This window comes from Plodia interpunctella, chromosome 29 (assembly GCF_027563975.2).
Source record: "Plodia interpunctella isolate USDA-ARS_2022_Savannah chromosome 29, ilPloInte3.2, whole genome shotgun sequence".
Classification (NCBI taxonomy): Eukaryota; Metazoa; Arthropoda; class Insecta; order Lepidoptera; family Pyralidae; genus Plodia; species Plodia interpunctella.
The window spans coordinates 539,606-558,597 of record NC_071322.1 but is presented as its reverse complement, the minus strand read 5'-3'; the positions used below and the strand labels follow the sequence as shown (position 1 = coordinate 558,597).

General features: G+C 37.9%; 2 protein-coding genes across 3 annotated transcripts; one reads left to right on the top strand and one right to left on the bottom strand.

Moving 5' to 3' along the window:
- Window positions 1–8,067: 8,067 nt before the first annotated feature.
- Window positions 8,068–9,378, top strand: LOC128681978 (ubiquitin-related modifier 1-like). 2 transcript variants are annotated; one of them, XM_053766384.1, is made up of 3 exons: window positions 8,068–8,215; window positions 8,530–8,733; window positions 9,184–9,378. In XM_053766384.1, exons 2-3 carry the CDS (start codon window positions 8,536–8,538, stop codon window positions 9,310–9,312), a joined length of 327 nt encoding a protein of 108 aa, XP_053622359.1. In that variant the 5' UTR covers window positions 8,068–8,215; window positions 8,530–8,535; the 3' UTR covers window positions 9,313–9,378. The 2 variants fall into 2 exon arrangements, with proteins under 2 accessions (XP_053622359.1, XP_053622360.1); XM_053766385.2 differs by having other exon boundaries at window positions 8,108–8,260.
- A 952-nt stretch (window positions 9,379–10,330) lies between these two features.
- On the bottom strand, window positions 10,331–18,255 carry LOC128681918 (uncharacterized). Its single transcript, XM_053766246.2, has 4 exons — window positions 18,121–18,255; window positions 17,418–17,510; window positions 11,425–11,529; window positions 10,331–10,543 (listed from the first exon to the last, which is right to left on the bottom strand). The coding sequence occupies exons 1-4, from the start codon at window positions 18,238–18,240 to the stop codon at window positions 10,346–10,348; spliced, it is 516 nt and encodes a 171-aa protein (XP_053622221.1). The 5' UTR covers window positions 18,241–18,255; the 3' UTR covers window positions 10,331–10,345.
- Between the last annotated feature and the right edge of the window lie 737 nt (window positions 18,256–18,992).

Below are 18,992 nucleotides of genomic sequence, written 5' to 3'. Positions count from 1 at the left end.
AGAGGATATATTATTCTCAGTCACTCTGTCATATTTTGACATTAAAGACAAGTATTTTATAATGAAAATCACTTTCTTTTTTTATACGCTATGGTACGACGTATTTATTTCAATTTTCAATAAGTAAATACTAAATTTTCAATAACTTCAGTTTTATTAATAATTGTTAAAAAAAAACTGTCCACTATTTTACAAACATAACACTAAATAAATCTCACTTAGTTATATACTTTTCTTTTTCATTTTTATAATTTATTGAAATTTTACCTTTTTTTAATTGAATTTTGAACTCTAATTCAAAACGACGACTTAGAATTGATAAATGGTAAATTTTAAAGTTTACACTCCTTTTTATACGAAAAATGGAGTGCCTAGTACAGTGGGGTGCAATTAATTAATGACATCACTATTAACTAACGACCGTAATTAACAAGTGATTCGGATTAACAAAAATTTTACATGTGATAAACATGTTTTTGACCTGTCTTAAACAAAAGGGTCAATAAGTTATTTTCAAAACCAATCCGAGAAAATGTTATTATGAAAATTATTTATTTATTTATGTATACAACAAACATATTTTTTTTACATTAATCTACAATTAAAAGAAAAAAATATTAAAAGAACTTTTTGTAAATATTTTATTGAATACAAAGGTTTAAAAACTGATTGTCTAAGTAGGTACCTAGTGTGTTTTCGTTTGTACAGTGATGTCAGGTTTTATAAATCAAGAATGGCATGATCCTCAAGATGTTTTCCTTCACCAGAAGGTCTACCACGAAACATACAGACAACAAACGTACACGTAGCACGTAACGAACGTCCTATTGGCCTATTTTTCCCGCGTTTTTTGTAAGAAAAAGAGAGAAATATGTGAAAGAGAATGACGTGGTACTTGTTATGGGTTTTTTGGTAGCCCCCCAGCAGCAAGTGGTCAGAAAGAAAATTACTATGTATCTATGTATTAGTGTAATTGTGTACAAACTCATGTATCACAAGTTAGAAACGATGGAAAAGAAAAGAAAAACTGCATCGAATTCCATCCAGTACCTAGTTTTTGCGTGATGCGCGAACATACCTATACAGACAGATAAGAATTCTTTCCAAGTCCCCCTATAATTATTTTATATAATCTGCTCTATTATTATAATATATATATATATAGCCTATAGCAATCTTGGATTATGTATGTGTATGGACTTCTAAGTATATAACTAGATTAGCGGTTTGTCACGGCTTCGCTCGGGTAAAACCATAATAAAATGTAGCCTGCAGGTTTCGCCTATATCTGTGCCAAATTTCATCAAAATCGGCCCAGTAGTATTGGAGTCATTGCAAACAAAAGATACAAATCTTTTCTCTTTATAATATTAAGTGTGTATGTGTTACGAAATTTTAATTCACTTGCCTTCATTTAAAAAAAAAATAAAACTAAACTAAACTTACATAAAATAAAACCTTTAACAAATAAAATTAAAACTAAAGAATATGTAATTTAATTTATTAATTTGAATAATAACATTGACACCAATATGTCCAATCGACGTGCAATTTTAGTCACATCACGCTAGATGTTGACAGGATCCTTTCCTTGTTTCTCTCTTCAACGTGTAGGTACTTTGTCAAACGTCCCGATTTTGGCGGAACGTCCCGATTTTTGAGTCCAGGATTATACCGGTTGTTTAGATTTGCTTCCTTGCAGTCATATCTTTAAAATAGGTAAGTACGTAATTTAAATTATCAACAAAATTATGTATATTTTTGAAAATGAATAAAATTATTTAAGTATATTAAGTAATTTGTCTTGTTTTTTACTATTATGTCACGCGTTTGACGTGATAAACTCCAAAATTGTTACACATTAGGTTTCAAAAACACGTCACAATTTTTTCCAAAAACAAATGTGGCATCGCAGCGGATAGATCCAGTGGAACTATTTGGTGAGACAGCTTTATGAGATGGACACTTCATATGCCGTGTCACCAAATCGTCCAACTGTTCTGCTGGTGGACCGTCCTCGTCATGTAACGACACCCGATAATCTCTTGAAAACAAATAATGACAAAGCCAATCAAAATTACACTAGTCTACAATAATAAATTACAATAAAGTCGAAGCGGTGGTGGTGTAATGGTTATGACGCCCGCCTGGGGACCAAAAAGTCCCAGGTTCGCATCCTATTCGTGCCACATGAGTTTGTGACTCATGTATAGTAATTCCATGGAATACCACGTGAAGGAAAACATCGTGAGGAAACCTGCACACTGGTCGATTATCAACTTGTGTGTGAAATGGAGAAGGCAATGGCAAACCACTCCATTAATAGTGCCAAGGAAGTTTTTCTGTGTGTTTCGTTCCACATAATGAGCACGACCCTCAGTCATGAGAAAATACGACTACCAAGAAGAAAAAATTCTACACGAAAATACACTTATGCTGAAAAATAAGTTATGCCAAAATGGTTTGAGACCAAAATGTAACAAAATATCTGTACTTACCTACTTACATACAATATCTATCAATGTTGGGCTTTTGTTCACATATATATGATAGCATCCGTTATCTTTGTGCGGTAAATTTATTGATTTTTAATTTCTCATAATTAACTGTTGTTGTTATAAATGATTTTAGAGTTATTTCATAAAATGTCCAGATATAGAATAGTAAAAAAAATATGGACATTATCAATAAGTGACGTGTTTATCCTACATTTATTGCTATCACTAGATAGTCCCTAGATAGTATAAAACAAAGTGGCTTTCCGCTGTCTGTCCCTATGTATGCTTAGATCTTTAAAACTACGCAACGGATTTAGTTGGGGGTTTTTTAAAAAGATAGAGTGATTCCAGAGGAAGGTTTATATGTGTGTGTGTGTGTGTGTGTGTGTGTGTGTGTGTGTGTGTGTGTGTGTGTGTGTGTGTGTGTGTGTGTGTGTGTGTGTGTGTGTGTGTGTGTGTGTGTGTGTGTGTGTGTGTGTGTGTGTGTGTGTGTGTGTGTGTGTGTGTGTGTGTGTGTGTGTGTGTGTGTGTGTGTGTGTGTGTGTGTGTGTGTGTGTGTGTGTAACGTGCATAATATGGCACCAGTGTGAAGCCGGGGCGGGTCGCTAGTTGTTTCTAAATATTTGCACTGTAATTGTACATAAAAATAATATGAAAAAGTTATCATTTTCCCAAGTCGCTTCTCTCGTTCGTTTATGAGTATAATGCACTGTCATGAGAAAAGCATAAAAACTGATCATGATAAAAACTGATCATGCACCCAGGATCGGCTCTTGATTAGGGAACTCTTCAACGGTTTACTGATTTTTTTGTCACGCGTTGAATGCAACAAAACCCCATTGACGATAATTAATGAATGCATCAAAAATGAGTTTCTTGTTAAAATACTATTCAATTATTTAATAATTACTTAATGGGCCTCGCATAAAAAAAAATCTACACTCGTTAGAAAATTTAATTTGACACAAAGGTCTACATGATCGATTTAATTTGCAAATCACGCGATGAGGAATAAAAGAAAATAAAATAATTGGACGATTAGCCAAACGACCAATTTACTAATACGCCTGCAACATGCGGTTTTGTGAGTACTTACTAGAAATGTAACGGAACCTGATAATGTTGCCCACATTAGCTGTGTACTATGGATAGAGTTATCATAGTTGTCTATTAAAATATATATATATTTTTACATCGATTTTCATATCCCACAAAACTACTTAATTCACGATTTTCAATATTATATTCTTACGAGACGTAGTATCGGGTAACGGAAAATTGAACTAATGATGGGAAAAATACGAATTTTAATCATAGGTTAGAATTTTAATCATATATTTACCAGTCTTACAGAATACGCGATAAAAGAATGAGATTTTACTTCATTATTTTCAAGAAATTAAATTCACGCGAGCGAATCTAGCGTATTTTTAGTAAATGGAATAATTAATCATCGCAGTACCTATAATATAATCGAACAACATATGTATGAAGTATGTAATTATTTCAAACAGAACGACTTTTGTTAACACCTTTCTTTTTATCCGAACTTAACTTATCCTAGCCTTTTTTACCATATTTCGTAGTCACAATCTTTGATGGAACAAAAATTTAAGATTTGTTGTAAATGTCACACAAGTTTTTTAATTTATTTTTGATAATAATAATGACATGAAAAAGTTCTGGAATCGAGCGGGAATTGAAGCTTAATTGAAAACTATCCTATGTCTAAGTGTCCCGGATAGACAACGGCGCGCGTTCAATTCCCGCTCGATTCCAACATTTTTTCATGTCATTATTATTTTCAGAAATTGAAGTTTCAAATATTTTACAAACTGAAACTGACATGGAAATATTATGAGTAACAAAACTTTGATATTAGGTAATTTCGATAAAATACATAAAATATGAAAAGAATTAATGATAAACTGTGTTTGAAAGTAAATAATAATGGAGTAAAGGGAATTTCAAATTTAAACAGATTTTGGGAATTGGTAAATATCGGCGAATAGTTTTTATGGTTAATGAAGTTTCGACCGCGCTGTCATTACAATTTTAACTAACATAAGAAGTATAAGTTGAACTATCTGACTTTAAAATAATTTATCTGTACTCTGTGGTAATGTAAATTTTAATAATGATTGGATCGTAATGACAGCCCGGCCGCAGCGGCCGAAGCGCTCTGCGAACAACCGGCAAATTGCGTAGGGAACAAATGTCTAGCTATGCTGGATTTTGGGCTGCGACGCTCAACAACTGTGGAAGCAACCGGGAACACGCTCAGATAACACAAAGATTCGAATGAAAAAATAAACAAACAAACAAAAAACTCACCCAATTTCAAAATTCATTAATTATTTAATTCGTTTAAAATTATCACTATTCTCAATAACTTTCTTTTTATATTAGGTAAATCATTTTAATAAATCACTTCTTTACGTATATAACACACTCCAAAACTCGTGTACGTAACGTGCTTCCATATACATAATTAGAAAAATATATGAGATATATATATATATATATATATTATGCTCAATGACAATATATTTATTGAGAGCAGATTTGAGTCAGCGGTTTAACTTCCTTGTTTCTTTGTAATGTTTTATTTGTATTAATTAGCACGTAACGTATTTTTTTACATCACACGACATGAAAGAGGTTATGTTTAGAGGTATATTTATATTACTTATCAAATATCCCCTATCGCGTCAACTCGATTAACTAAAAACTACTGGACGGTATTCACCTATAGATAGTGTGATTTTTGAGGAAGGTTTAGGTGTAAAATTTTGTTTTTAAAACCGAGATGATAAACTATTTCTAAATACTTATCCAATGTTCTTGAAATTTCGCATAGTCATATGTACTGTACCTACGGCCGTTTTTTACATATACATATATGAAAACAATCAGCACATTACTATTGTTAAAATTTATTCTAAAGTAAAACATTTATTCGTCACGAAATTATACATATATTAGCAATCCTATAAAATAAAAAATACATTTTATCATTATACTGGCTGCACCACAGAGCTTCGCTTCGCGGAATTTCGCGATAAAAAGTACCGTATATGCTATTCCAGGTTGTATTCTACCCGTGTACCGAATTTCATAACAATCCGTCCAGTAGATTTCGCGTGAAAGAGTAACGAACTTTCGCATTTATAATATTTGTAGGATTGCTGTAAATCATAAAAAGGCATGGCATGAAATTTATATAATACCTAACCCGTTATACATAAAAAAAGTTAAAACATAGGTATCTCTTCTCTTCATAGTCGTATTCCTCATGGCTGAGGGTCGTGGTCATTACATGGAATGATACACACATAACAACTTTCTTGGCATTGTTAATGGAGTGGTTTGCCATTGCCTTCTCCATTTCACACACAAGTTAATAATCAACCAGTGTTCAGGTTTCCTCGCGATGTTTTTCCTTCACCGGAAGCAAGTGGTGATCTATGAAAAATATACTATACATGAGTCAGATTGGTATACAAACTCATGTGGCACGAGTAGGATTCGAACCTGGGATCTTTCGATCCTCAGGCGGGCGTCTTAACCATTACACCACCATCGCTTCATATACTTATATAGGTACTACTTTAAGCTTAAATATTTTTCGTCACTATCGCTTTATAATATTTGCCATACATACAAAGAAACAAAACGTATATTAGCCAGAGTCGCGACATTAAAATGGAATTGGGCTGGGCACCTGGCTAGAAGGAATGATGGAAGGTGGAGTATAGCTGTAACTGAGTGGTACCACAGAACTGGAAAACGGAGCGTAGGACATCCGGCGGCTAGACGGGTCGACGATGTAAAGGAATTTGCTGGCAACAACTGGATAGGGATGGCTCAGAACAGAGATGGTTGGCGGAGACGGAAGGAGGCCTATACCCAGCAGTGGGTCACGGAGGGCTGCAGATGATGATATATTAGCTTAATGTATACGTTTCAACTTTTTTATAAATAACAGGGCAAAATAGACTTGTAAGGAAAAACTGACCTCAGTCAGAATTACGAAACAATTTCACCAAGTAAACAGATAAGGGTTTCACACGAACGAAATTGCGGGTTTTTACCCGCTTCATAATAAAATTGTTTTCAATCCCAACTCCATTTACCTATCTGCCAAACTAATTAGTCGTAACAATAATGTTTTGTCATATAAATAGAATAGGCTTTTTTCTATTGTCTGGTCTTTCTAGAAGTCTACCATTCACGGTGTTAATCGATACTAATTGTTCTATTAAATTACACGCTATACCGACCCTACGTAAAGCGGGTATAGGTTAGGCGCTTGATCGTTATGATCGCTAATAATGTACTTAATTAAGTATTGTTAAATGGCCGACATATTTGCAATCTAATGCGTAGATATGCACAAAGATAATTTGGCTATATTATTAGAAACACCAGTGAAAAAATTACTGTGATAATGAGAATGCTTTCGAAGATGTGACAAAAATAAAATCACACATTTTCGGACTCGTCCAAACGCACCGTACTGAATTAAACTCTAACGTGACGTGACTTTAGAGAAATAAGTGAAAAAGCTATGTTCATTCGACAGCTACACTAAATACTACGCTTAAATATTTTACGACGGTCGAGTTTATTACTATTATTTTAATATTTTTTAAAATGGACTTTCCAACAGACTTATAATCTTCGTATAATGATCCAGCTGTACGGTAACCGTCTATAAGTTATCATAATAATAATTGTCATTTTATTTAAAGCATAGGTACTTACATATTTTTTTTTTACAATATTTTTGACATTGTCATCTATCCTATTTTTTCCATCTACGAGTTTGAATAAACACACGTACTTATGTCTGTTTAAAGAATATTTATTTCCGCCATAGTCAGCAAGGTCGAGGGAAATGCTGACTTAATGTATCATGCAATTTGTTTGTAAAGACAATTAATTACTTTTCATACGATCGATCAAAATAGGTATACACTTTACATACTTAATAATGTTTTCCGTATGTAAATAGATACCCATTGGTACCTGGGACATGGTTAACAAGTAAGAAGTTAATCGTTATGTTTGAACTTATACCATGGAAGGGAAATCTGCCGCCGGTCATAAAATCACAACCGCATCTTCAAATTTGTATGGTTTATGGTTTATTTTAGCCTTAGCCTCTACGTTTTGAAGTCGGCGGTTAGACAATACTCAACGTTAACCCTAGACTTGGTACCTATGGTATACAATATAAACATGAAGCTCATGTTGGATATTAGATAAGTACCCTATTATTAAAAACCGGGTTGCACTCCGGGAGTGCCGGCAGAAGTGAAAACTTGAATATTAACGTTGTGCATTTTAGATGTTTTACGAATTGTCGATACGTGCCTTGACGCGAGTTTAAAATGTTTTACTCATCACAAAAAGTGCACAACGCCGCTAAAGAAGTTTTCACTTCTTATTAAAAATATAAATTCTTTATCCAAATACTGTTGCATGACATTACGAGCGGAGAGGCGATCTTTGCTCGTAGTAGGCTAGGCGGATCACTGTGTCGTGTTAAATCTGTTTAAATTATATTCTTTTGCTGAACTGACAAACACCGAAAGTCGAAGTCAACAACATGTCAAAACATGTCAAAATCTAAACATAACCTAGAAAAAGCTTCTGGAAACAACAATAAACAAGCAAGAAAAAACATCATTCAGTATCAGGATATGTGCAAGGTTGCTATTAATGTTTTCCATAATCTTTAATAATCCATATCCAAGGTACATGGTAAAAAATAGGGAATTCAACACACATATAAATTCTCCTATAATTACTCGAGTCTTATATCACCCAAGAGTTCACAACACAGAGTACATCACAGAGTGGTTGCTCTCTTGTGAACCAATAATTTTTTATTAGAGCAACCAGTCTCATCTGAATTTTTTCCCGGTTTCTTCCTCAGCCGCAAAGCTTTGGCTTCAGTGCCCGCACTATGGGAACAGCAAAAGTAAGTATTAATTTAAAATAGCAATGTCTTTCTCAATTTCAGTAAGAAATGGCGGAACTAAAGATAAATCTCCGCTTTGGTGGAGGCGCTGAGCTGCTTTTCGACAGAATAAAAAGGCGGGATGTAGAACTGCCTCCTCTAAGGAAATATTACCCAGGCTCAAAGCAAGAATCCTGGAGGATACGGGAACTGTTGATGTGGATCAAGGACAACCTGCTGAGAGAGAGACCAGAGCTGTTTTTACAGGTATGGCTATTTTCATTTTTTAACCCCCGATGCAAAAATAAAGTTTAAAGTTTGACTGCTAAGTGTGTCTGTATGGTTATCCGATTCGGAAGAGTGTATTTTTTTATTCAATAGCTAATTTTTATGCAGTGGTTCTTGGATATGTTTGATCAAAACCAGTTTAGCCGTTCAATAGTTGTATCGAAATGCATATTGAAAGTTGGTGGTTCTTTTTTCTAAATAATAAACTTGATAATTTGTTTCTTTGAGTATTGTTCAATAAAACAATGCTATAACTTGAATCCTTCCCACTGCTGGGCAAAGATTTCCTTCAACTTCCAGCCCATGTGTCCACCCTAGATCTCATTGTTTCTTCCCTCAAGCTAGATTGGGTTACTCAAATTCTTAATCAATAAAAATCTGTTTTCCGATATTGTGGACTATACTCACACATGAATAGTAATATTTTAGGGTGACTCCGTCAGGCCAGGTATCCTTGTGTTGATAAACGATGCGGACTGGGAGCTACACGACGAGCTGGACTACGAGATACAAGCAGGAGACACCATTACGTTCATATCTACATTGCATGGTGGTTGAATATTTTTAAGAATTCAGTTTTTACGTATTTATATTTTTTAAGAATAAATTGTCTATGATACACAAGCTGTTTTATTGGCTGTAACTTTTTTTTATGTCTATGATACAGAAATTGTTTGTATAATCTGGTGGCCCCAAGTCGAGCAAAAGGCATGGCCTGTACCGCTTTTCTCGGAGCAATTCGGGCCAATTTCGAGCCCCAATAACTTCGCCGTGGATAAAACAGGAAGCCTGCATTTTCAGTAACTAAGCAGGTATTGTACAAACACTGTATGTTTGTCATTCAATTTTTCAATGGCATTATTTTTACATACTGACTACTGCCACTTAAAAACGCATTTTTTTTCCCAAAAAAAACGCGCTGCGTATGTTTCTAATAGTCTTGCGTTGCATGATACAGAAGCTTTTTCATTGGTTATATAATTCTTATCACATAAGTTATATATCTAAAGTATAAGTTATAACCTATATTTTAACGACCCCGGTGGCGCAGTGGCAAAGTTCTTGCCTCTGAACCGAGAGGTCCCAAGCTCGATCCCCGGTCGGGTCATGATGGACAATGATCTTTTTCTGATTGGCCCGGCTCTTGGATGTTTATCTACATATGTATTTGTTATAAAATATAGTGTCGTTGAGTTAGTATTCCGTAACACAAGTGAACTTACTTTGGGGTTAGCTCAATCTGTGTAATTTGTCCTAAAATATTTATATTCCAATTTTCTTATGACTGAGATATAATTTTTCAATTTTACTATTTACCGATTACTTCCAGTTAAAAATAGTTCACAAACCAACTATATGAAATGGTCACATTGCCGTGTCTAATTTAGGAGATTCTTACATTATTATAAAACAAATGTCTGTCTGTTGTGATAAACTCAAAAACTACTGCACGGATTTCATGCGGTTTTCACCAATAGATAGTGGATATAACGTGGATAAACACTTCGGATAATTTGTATCGCGAAATTCCTATGGGAGCGAAGCTCCGGGTTACACAACACAAATAAAACAACAATTAGACAGAATCGTGCTATGTATTACGGTGCAAAGTGTTCTGGCTCAGTATAGCAAGTTTGATGTCCTCGGGCATCGTAGCCAACTTGGCGGAGATGAAGAAGCGCAGCGTGTCGCGCAGCGCGGGCGGGAAGTAGCGGCGCTCGATGACGGCCGCCAGCGCGCGGTAGCAGCCCGTCGCCGCCCAGCGCGGCCGGTGCTCCTTGTTCTCCGACTGGAATTATTATTGCTGGTGAGGACTGCGACTACTCACCGCCATCTAGCGGCAGGTGCTCGCATACACTCTACTGAACTAAACTGTCCGCCAGTGTGCAGGTTTCCTCACGATGTTTCCCTTCGCCGGAAGCAAGGGGTGGTCGATGAAAACTACTTGTATATGAGTCAAATTGGTATGCAAACTCATATGACACTTAACCATTACACCAGCACCGCTTCAAAGTGCAAGTTAAACTCGTGTCGAGTGTATGCCAAGGACTAATGACAATAATACACTAGATGTTGCCCGCGGCTTCGCTCTGTAATGGATAATGTACATTTCTAACGGTGTAAGAATTTTTGAAATCGGTTCGGTAGTTTCGGAGATTACCCGCCTCAAACATACAAACCCACAAACGCTTACCTCTTTATAATAATAGTGTAGATTTACAATGCTGGTACCTAAATATACGCATGTATACGATTTTCGCCCTTATTGCCTTGTTTTGTACTTATTTTTAGTTAATACAACAAGAACAATATTCCCAAAGGGGTAAAATCACGAATCTTCAAAAATTTTGAATCTCAAAAGGTAAAATCCGATGACCTAGAATCATGAAATTTAAAATAGAGTATGCATGCTATGTTGATATAGGGAAAAATCCAAAAATTGAATTTATACTTACATTACTACAACAGAAAATACAGTTACATTTGTAATTAGTTTCGTACAAAATGAGTGCATACGCTCGCTTTTCACCATTCCCACTTCAGGCTTTACGGGACTAATAGGCAACCATAGCATTCCCAAAGAGGGTTGACATTAGGCAGGCGGCCGGTGATAATTCGTAAAAACTTCGCGGCTCCACAAGGCCGAGAGAGACGAGAGAGTATAATCACCTTGATGAGGCCGAGCCCGCGCAGCATGGTGTCGGCCAGCAGCCAGCCCGCCGCGTGCTGCTGTCCCACGCGGCTCAGCATTAGCGGGTACAGCTTGTGAGTTATCTAACGACATCACTTTAACATTATTTACTGTAACTAGGTTAATACTTTGTTTATTGTGGAGAAAATAAATAAACTTATTATTATTATTATTATATTATTATTATTAATAACATACATTAACTAAGTGTTGTATATAAAATTTGTGAGTCTTGGTTATTAGAACAAATATGTTTTCATTCATTCATTCATTCATTCAATTTATTACACTTGGTCTTGAAATAAAGCTTTATTTTTGGGACATACCTAGTCCGGTCCTCTGAGAGGCTTGCGTGGGGATATGTATCCCACACGTAGAGGCCCTTTGGACAATTTTGTAGTTGTGTAGGTCTCCCATTATTATTGTTATTCATTCATTCATAAGTATTTCTGATTCTGAATGATTCTGATATTTCTGATTCTGAGTGATTCCTTATATATTGGCATTATTCTATCTATATGCTCTGTCGATGGAACTGTTCAGGTTTTGTGTTCCGAACACTGGCCACTAATAAACGAATAAGTAAAAATGTGTTCTAGGTTTGAATATTTTTTCATATTAAATATAAATAAATAAACAATTTTTCTTAAATATATATGAACAAATCACACAAGACTGAGCTAGCCCTAAAGCAACTCGACGATACTATATTCTATAATAATAGATAAACATCCAAAACCCAGGTCAATCTGAAAAAGATGATTTTCCATGTTGAGCCGACCGGGGATCGAACCCGGGACCTCCAGTACAGCAGTCCGGCGCGATGACCATTAGGCCACAGAGGTCGTCAATATTGACAGACAAGATTGCTGCCGATTGTCTCTAACATGGGAAATTACGATTTGTATTTTGTAAGTTCAATACAATCATTTTCTTTACCACTATATTACATGCCAGTTTAAATTTATTATAAGACCAACTATTTGAACAGGCACTGAACAACTTTTCGTATGGAAGCAACCTTGAAATCGCGAAAAAAAAATCAGCTGATCCATACCACAAGTTAGGTATTTAATTTTGTATGTTTTTCGCGATTTCGGAGTTACTCCTGTAGTGTGCTTAGACTACTCGAAATAAAATGCCAATGAGAAGAATGGAAGTAGAATAATTTATTTTACAATATTTACATATATTTATAGTACAACATTGATACTGCACACGTAATTCGCATCACGGCACAACTCGCGCGGTGGTGGGGAGCGCGCTGAACGGAGCGCGCGTCGCGTCGCGTTGTTTCTATTCAAACTGTTTGTGGGCTCCACATTATCCCCCTTCAAGCGAAGCGTACACAAGGTTTGATTACTCTTCCATGTCTTGATATCTTCGGCATAGTTGTTGTTTCCTGTTTTCCCGGCTTGACAATACGTGGTTGCGGCGCACTCGGCGTGTGAGCAGATAGTGAGCGCTGAGATGTACTCGTTGCTGGTGCGGGTTTCGAGGAGTGGGGATGGCTCGGTTGCGCGTTTGCCGCTACGTCGTCATCTTGCTTGATTATGTGTGCCGGTTTGAGTCGATCTATGGATATATTGGATGCTCGAAGTGGCAATTCAATCTTGAAATATTTGTTGTTTCGCTCTATCACTCTGTATGGACCGTCATATGGCGCTATCAAGGGGCTTCTCACAGTGTCATTGCGGATGAATACATGACTGCATGTTGATAATTCCTTATATACGAAGAGGTTCTTACTCGATGCGATTATTCTCTGTACAGGTGATAGAGTTGACATTGTTTCTGTGAACTGGCGGATGAATTGGGCGTCTTCATTCTTTGACTTTGTAGGTACAAAGAAATCGAACGGGACTCGTAGCGTAGAACCATACGTCATCAGTGCAGGACTAGTGTTGTCGTCACGTAGTGCAGTGCGTATGCCAAGCAAAACTGTAGGTAAATCTTCTATCCACCTTGTACTGGCCTCTCTTGCCATCAATGCCGCCTTCAATGTGCGATGGAATCTTTCCACTTTTCCGTTGGCTTGAGGATGATAGGCTGTAGTTCTTATGCGCCTTATGCCACATTTCTTCATTAGTGCATTGAACAATGATGACTCGAATTGCCGTCCTTGGTCCGTGGTGATTCGTAAAGGACATCCAAATCTCGATATCCATCCTTCATAGACTGCTTGAGCAACAATCTCGGCGGTGATTTCTTTGACCGGTATCGCTTCCATCCAGTTCGTGTTGCGATCGATGATTGTGACGAGGTAGCGGTATCCCTGCGAGATCGGTAGAGGTCCAACGATGTCTGTATGTACATGTTCAAATCTTCTTGCCGGTGAAAACTCGCCTAAGGGACTGACGACATGTCTATGAATCTTCGCACGCTGACAACCAATGCAGGATTTGGCCCATGTTCCGACGTCCTTGTTTATAGACGGCCAAAAATATTTTGAAGTCATTATTCTTCTCGTCGTGCGTATTCCTGGATGGCTTAATTCGTGTTGCGCTTTGAAAGCGGCATAACGAAAAGCTTGTGGTAGATACAGTCGATTTTTTCCTGTCGATGTCTCGTACGTGATAGGTTGAGTGACGCCTGCCAGAATTGTGTCGGCAAAAGTTAATTTCGGATGATTTTTCAAATCTTGTAGGGTGATATCTCTTTTCTGTTCTTGTGATAATTTTTCGTAATCTATGCATGTGAGTAGATCTATTTCTTCTATGCGTGACATGGCATCGGCTGCTAGATTTTTTTCTCCTTGTATGAACTTGATTCTTGAACAAAACTGGCTGATATAATGTAGTTGTCTCTCTCTTCTCGGTGTGTCACTGTTGCTCGGCGGTCTTGTTAAGGCGTTTACTAGAGGTTTGTGATCGGTGTAAATGGTCACTTCGCTCCCCTCTATAAGACGTCGTAGGTGTTTGACAGCGGTGTACATAGCTAGTAATTCGCGATCGTACACGCTGTATCGCCGTTGCGTCTCGCTCATTGACTTCGAGAAAAATGCGAGTGGTTTCCATACTTCATTTTCTTTTTGCTGTAGCACTGCGCCCAAACTGCAGTCAGACGCGTCGGTCAACAAAGATAACGGTGCACCGGGTACTGGATGTGATAACGTAGTAGCTTCGAGAACGCTTTGTCGGCATATATCGAAAGCTGTTTCGGCTTCAGTTGTCCATACTATCGGTGTCTTGTCGTTCTTCTTGGCGTTATGTAAGTATTTGTTTAATTCGTGTTGATGTTCGGCTTGATGAGGTAGGCAGTCACGATAGAAGTTGACCATGCCAAGAAATCTTCTAAGATCTTGCACCGTGTTTGGTTTCGGATAGTTAGAGATGGCGTGAGTGCGCTCTTCGGTCGGTGTTATCCCCTCCACTGAGACTTGATAACCGAGGAATTCAATCTTGTTTCTTCCGAATTCACATTTCTCGATGTTTAACGATACTCCATATTTACTTAGGCGTTCCAGGACAAGTTCTACGTGCCTTCTGTGGTCATCCGGATTATTTGAAAATACTAATAAATCGTCGATGAATGAGTAGACGATGTCATCCAAGCCTCGTAGTACCTCGTGCATAAATCTTTGGAATGTTTGGCTAGAGTTTCGTAGGCCAAACGTCATGCAGTTGAATTCGAAGAGTCCGAACGGTGTAATGATGGCTGTCTTTGCTTTATCTTCGTCTCGAATTGGGATCCAATAATATGCCATTTTTAAATCTAATTTCGTAAATATTTTCTTATTGTGCAATCTGTATGTGAAGTCTTGAATTCTCGGTATGGGGTAGCGATCGGGTACAGTCACGGCGTTAAGTCTTCTGTAGTCTCCACACACACGAAGTGAGCCATTTTTCTTTGTGACGACGTGTAATGGACTCGCCCATGGACTTTTGGATGGTTGGCAAATACCCATCTCCATCATTTTCTCAAATTCAATCTTGGCCGCTTTGTACTTGTCGGGTGGGAGGGGTCGAGGCCGGGCGAAGAGTGGGGGGCCGGCGGTTTCGATGTGATGTGTGACGCTGTGTTTTGCTGGTTCCTTCACTGACATCGGGCGTAGTACTTCGGGATATTTTTTTAAGATATCTTGATATATGTGATTTTGGTCTATGATGTATACTGTGGGCTGATTGCTTGTTGTTTCTATGACTTCTATCTTCAAATCAGTGACGCTGTCTATGAGCTTCTTTTGATGTAGATCGACGAGTAACTTGTGACTTCGTAAGAAATCTGCGCCCAGTATGGATGTCTGTACGTCTGCAACGATGAATGTCCATTTGTATGTGCGACGAAGGCCTATGTTGAGATTTATAGTTTTCTCTCCGTAGGTTCGTATCGGCGTATTGTTCGCTGCGTACAACTTGTAGGTGTTGCTCGGAGTTTGGTTTCTGTTTTTCGCTGCTAATACAGATATGTCTGCGCCGGTGTCTACGAGAAAACGCTCTTTCGTGTTCAGCTCCCTGATGCAGAGGCGGTTACTCCCTTTAGTGACACCAACGCCCGCCACCGTCGATGTTGCTTCTAGTTTTCCGACCGTCGCCTAGCGCAGGGTGACTGGCATTTTCTGGCCTTATCACCGAAGCGATAGTGATACGAGCATTCCCATTCTGGGTCACCTGGTTTTCTTCCGTTTCTCGACTTCGATCTGGTTGATGATCTGTTCTGGCGTGGGTTTCTAAAGGGTTGACGACCACGAAATCTGGACCGACCTTCTTTGAGAGCGGCAATCTCAAGTGTAAGCTTTTCTATTTGTTTGCTTAAGACTTGAAATTGCAAGTTGTTTTGCGTTTCGCTGCTGCTTCTAGGGGTTGAATCTTCACGGACTTCTGCTACCGCTTGTTCTGTGTGCTCCATCATCTTGTCTGCCATCGTAGCCATGGTGTCGAGCGAGGATTCTGTGCTGACAGATAGCACGGCTCGTACTTGCGACGGCAAATGTCCCATCCACAGAACTTTCAGGGCGTCATCGGCGACTTTTGTTCCGGATAAATCTCGCATTACACGAAGAAGTTGAGAAGGTTTCTGTTCTCCCAGCTCTAATCCTCCTAGCAGCTTTTGGAATTGCTTGGATTCGGATTCTTCGTACACCGACAATAGTCTCTTCTTCAGCGCTAGATATTTTCCAGTGGATGGTGGATCACGTCGGGGTCACCAATTGTAGTGTGCTTAGACTACTCGAAATAAAATGCCAATGAGAAGAATGGAAGTAGAATAATTTATTTTACAATATTTACATATATTTATAGTACAACATTGATACTGCACACGTAATTCGCATCACGGCACAACTCGCGCGGTGGTGGGGAGCGCGCTGAACGGAGCGCGCGTCGCGTCGCGTTGTTTCTATTCAAACTGTTTGTGGGCTCCACACTCCCATACTGAAAGTTGTTCAGACTCACGGACTGAGCGTGTACACAATATATTGCCAATGTATAAAAAGTCACGCTTTATAGGTATGTTAGTACAGTCAACAGCACATCAAGTCACCCTGCATGAACCTCTATGGCGCGGTAATAGAGGCGACTTTGCAATGAATTTGAGTAGGTAGATGTGCGCGTAAAACAATAATAATACACTTAAGCCCTTTGGAATCACTCTATTAGAAATACCACATCAAAATCCGTTGCGCAGTTTCAAAGATCTAAACATACATATGGACAGACAGCGGGGAGAGAGTTTCGTTTTATACTATGTAGTGACTAGCTGAGCTCAGTAATTCTCCTAGTTCAGGCACCTTAATAATTTGTGATCCTTTTATTGATATGCATACTTCAGTTAATTATTATCCTGTAAGAATTGAATAATATTTTTGCTGCGTCCTGGGGCTTTTTTCCCGTGGGAATTTCGGGATAAAAAGTACCCTATGTGTTATTCCAGGTTTCATTACAATCCGTCCAATAGATTTTGCGTGAAAGAGTAACAAACACACATACATGCTCACAAATCCTTATAATATTAGTAATATTAAATGCATTACTTCTGCCGCTGTGTTGTCGTCGTCATATAAACCGGACACGCAAAATGTGGCGTCAACATATGCTTGAATCAGATCCGTTGGGTCTTTTATCGACTGGAAATAAAACGACAATTTTAATTTCACGCTCATCCTTACATATACAAGATCACTGGTATCTGACGCACAACCTTCCAAAGGCGCATAAGGTACATAGAGACTGACATCTTTTGTTCTACGACTTTTGTCTAAACGTAATAAATTAAAAAAGAAACACATTTTTTTAGTTTACGAATCACGAAAAGTCGTAGAATAAAATTTGCTTGTTTTGATGTACTTAAGTAGTCTTTAGGAGGTTTTGCGTTTGATACCAGCAACCCTGTATATAATAAAAACTAAATTAAACAAGTTCTTTTACAAAAATGTAGTTTTTGCCACAAGTCTTTGTCTGATAAAAAACCTATGTCTGTTGAGGAGTTCCCTCATACATACATACATACAAGAAATATATTTTTTCACACGAGTTTGTATACCACCACTTGCTTCCGCACACTGCACACTTAGTCGTAAAAGTCACGTCAGACTCGAATAAAATCTGACACCAGTGTTAACGATATACAATGAACAGTGTTTCAATATTGATATACTATTAAGACAAGAAACACATGACATTTGTGACAAAATGATCGTATTGGCGAACGATGGGAGCCGTGACACTTTAAACCACCTGCAAGTGCGCGTCGATGACAGCGGCGGCCGCGGGCCCCAGCGCGCGCAGCCGCGCCCGCGTCGGCTGCTGCAGGAACAGCTCCACGCTACGCTCCGCGTCTGCGGACAATGCGGGCATGTTGTACGTACTGACACAATACATGAGTTTCTGATTTACATGATTATTAACTGATCCTACATACCTTTTCATTTTCATCAAAATCAGACAAGTTGAATTGTAGCCCTCGCTCGCTTCCTTCGCTTGGTCAATCATACACCGAAACATTTCTCAGGAGTCACACTATCTATTGGTGAAATCGGTGCAATAGTTTTTGAGTTTATCACGAACAGACAGACGCTCCTAAGAACTTTATTTTATATGTAAGCATAAGGATAATCTTACCACGTCTATTTACAATTTAGTTGCTGATAATCATCAAAATATATAACAAAATATATAAAAATATATATCCTAACATTATAAATGCGAAAGTTTGTTTGTCACCTCTTCACACTCTATCTACTCGACCAATCTTCTTGAAATTTTGCATACATGTAGTTTGGAGTACGGAGAACTGTTTAGAAACTGGGTTTTTACGCGGTCGAAGACGCGGGCAAGCTTAGTATAAAAATATATAATGGGTCTTGGATGTTTATCTATATATGTATTTGTTATAAAATATAGTATCGTTGAGTTAGTATCCCATAACACAAGTCTCGAACTTGCTTTGGGGCTAGCTCAATCTGTGTGATTTGTCCTGATATATATAAATAAACTATATTATACTAGCTGCCTACCCCGGCTTCGCTCGGGTAAAACCGTAATAAAAAAGTAGCCTATGTAACACTACCAAGTAAAGATTTTGTCTATCTATGCGCCCAATTTTATCA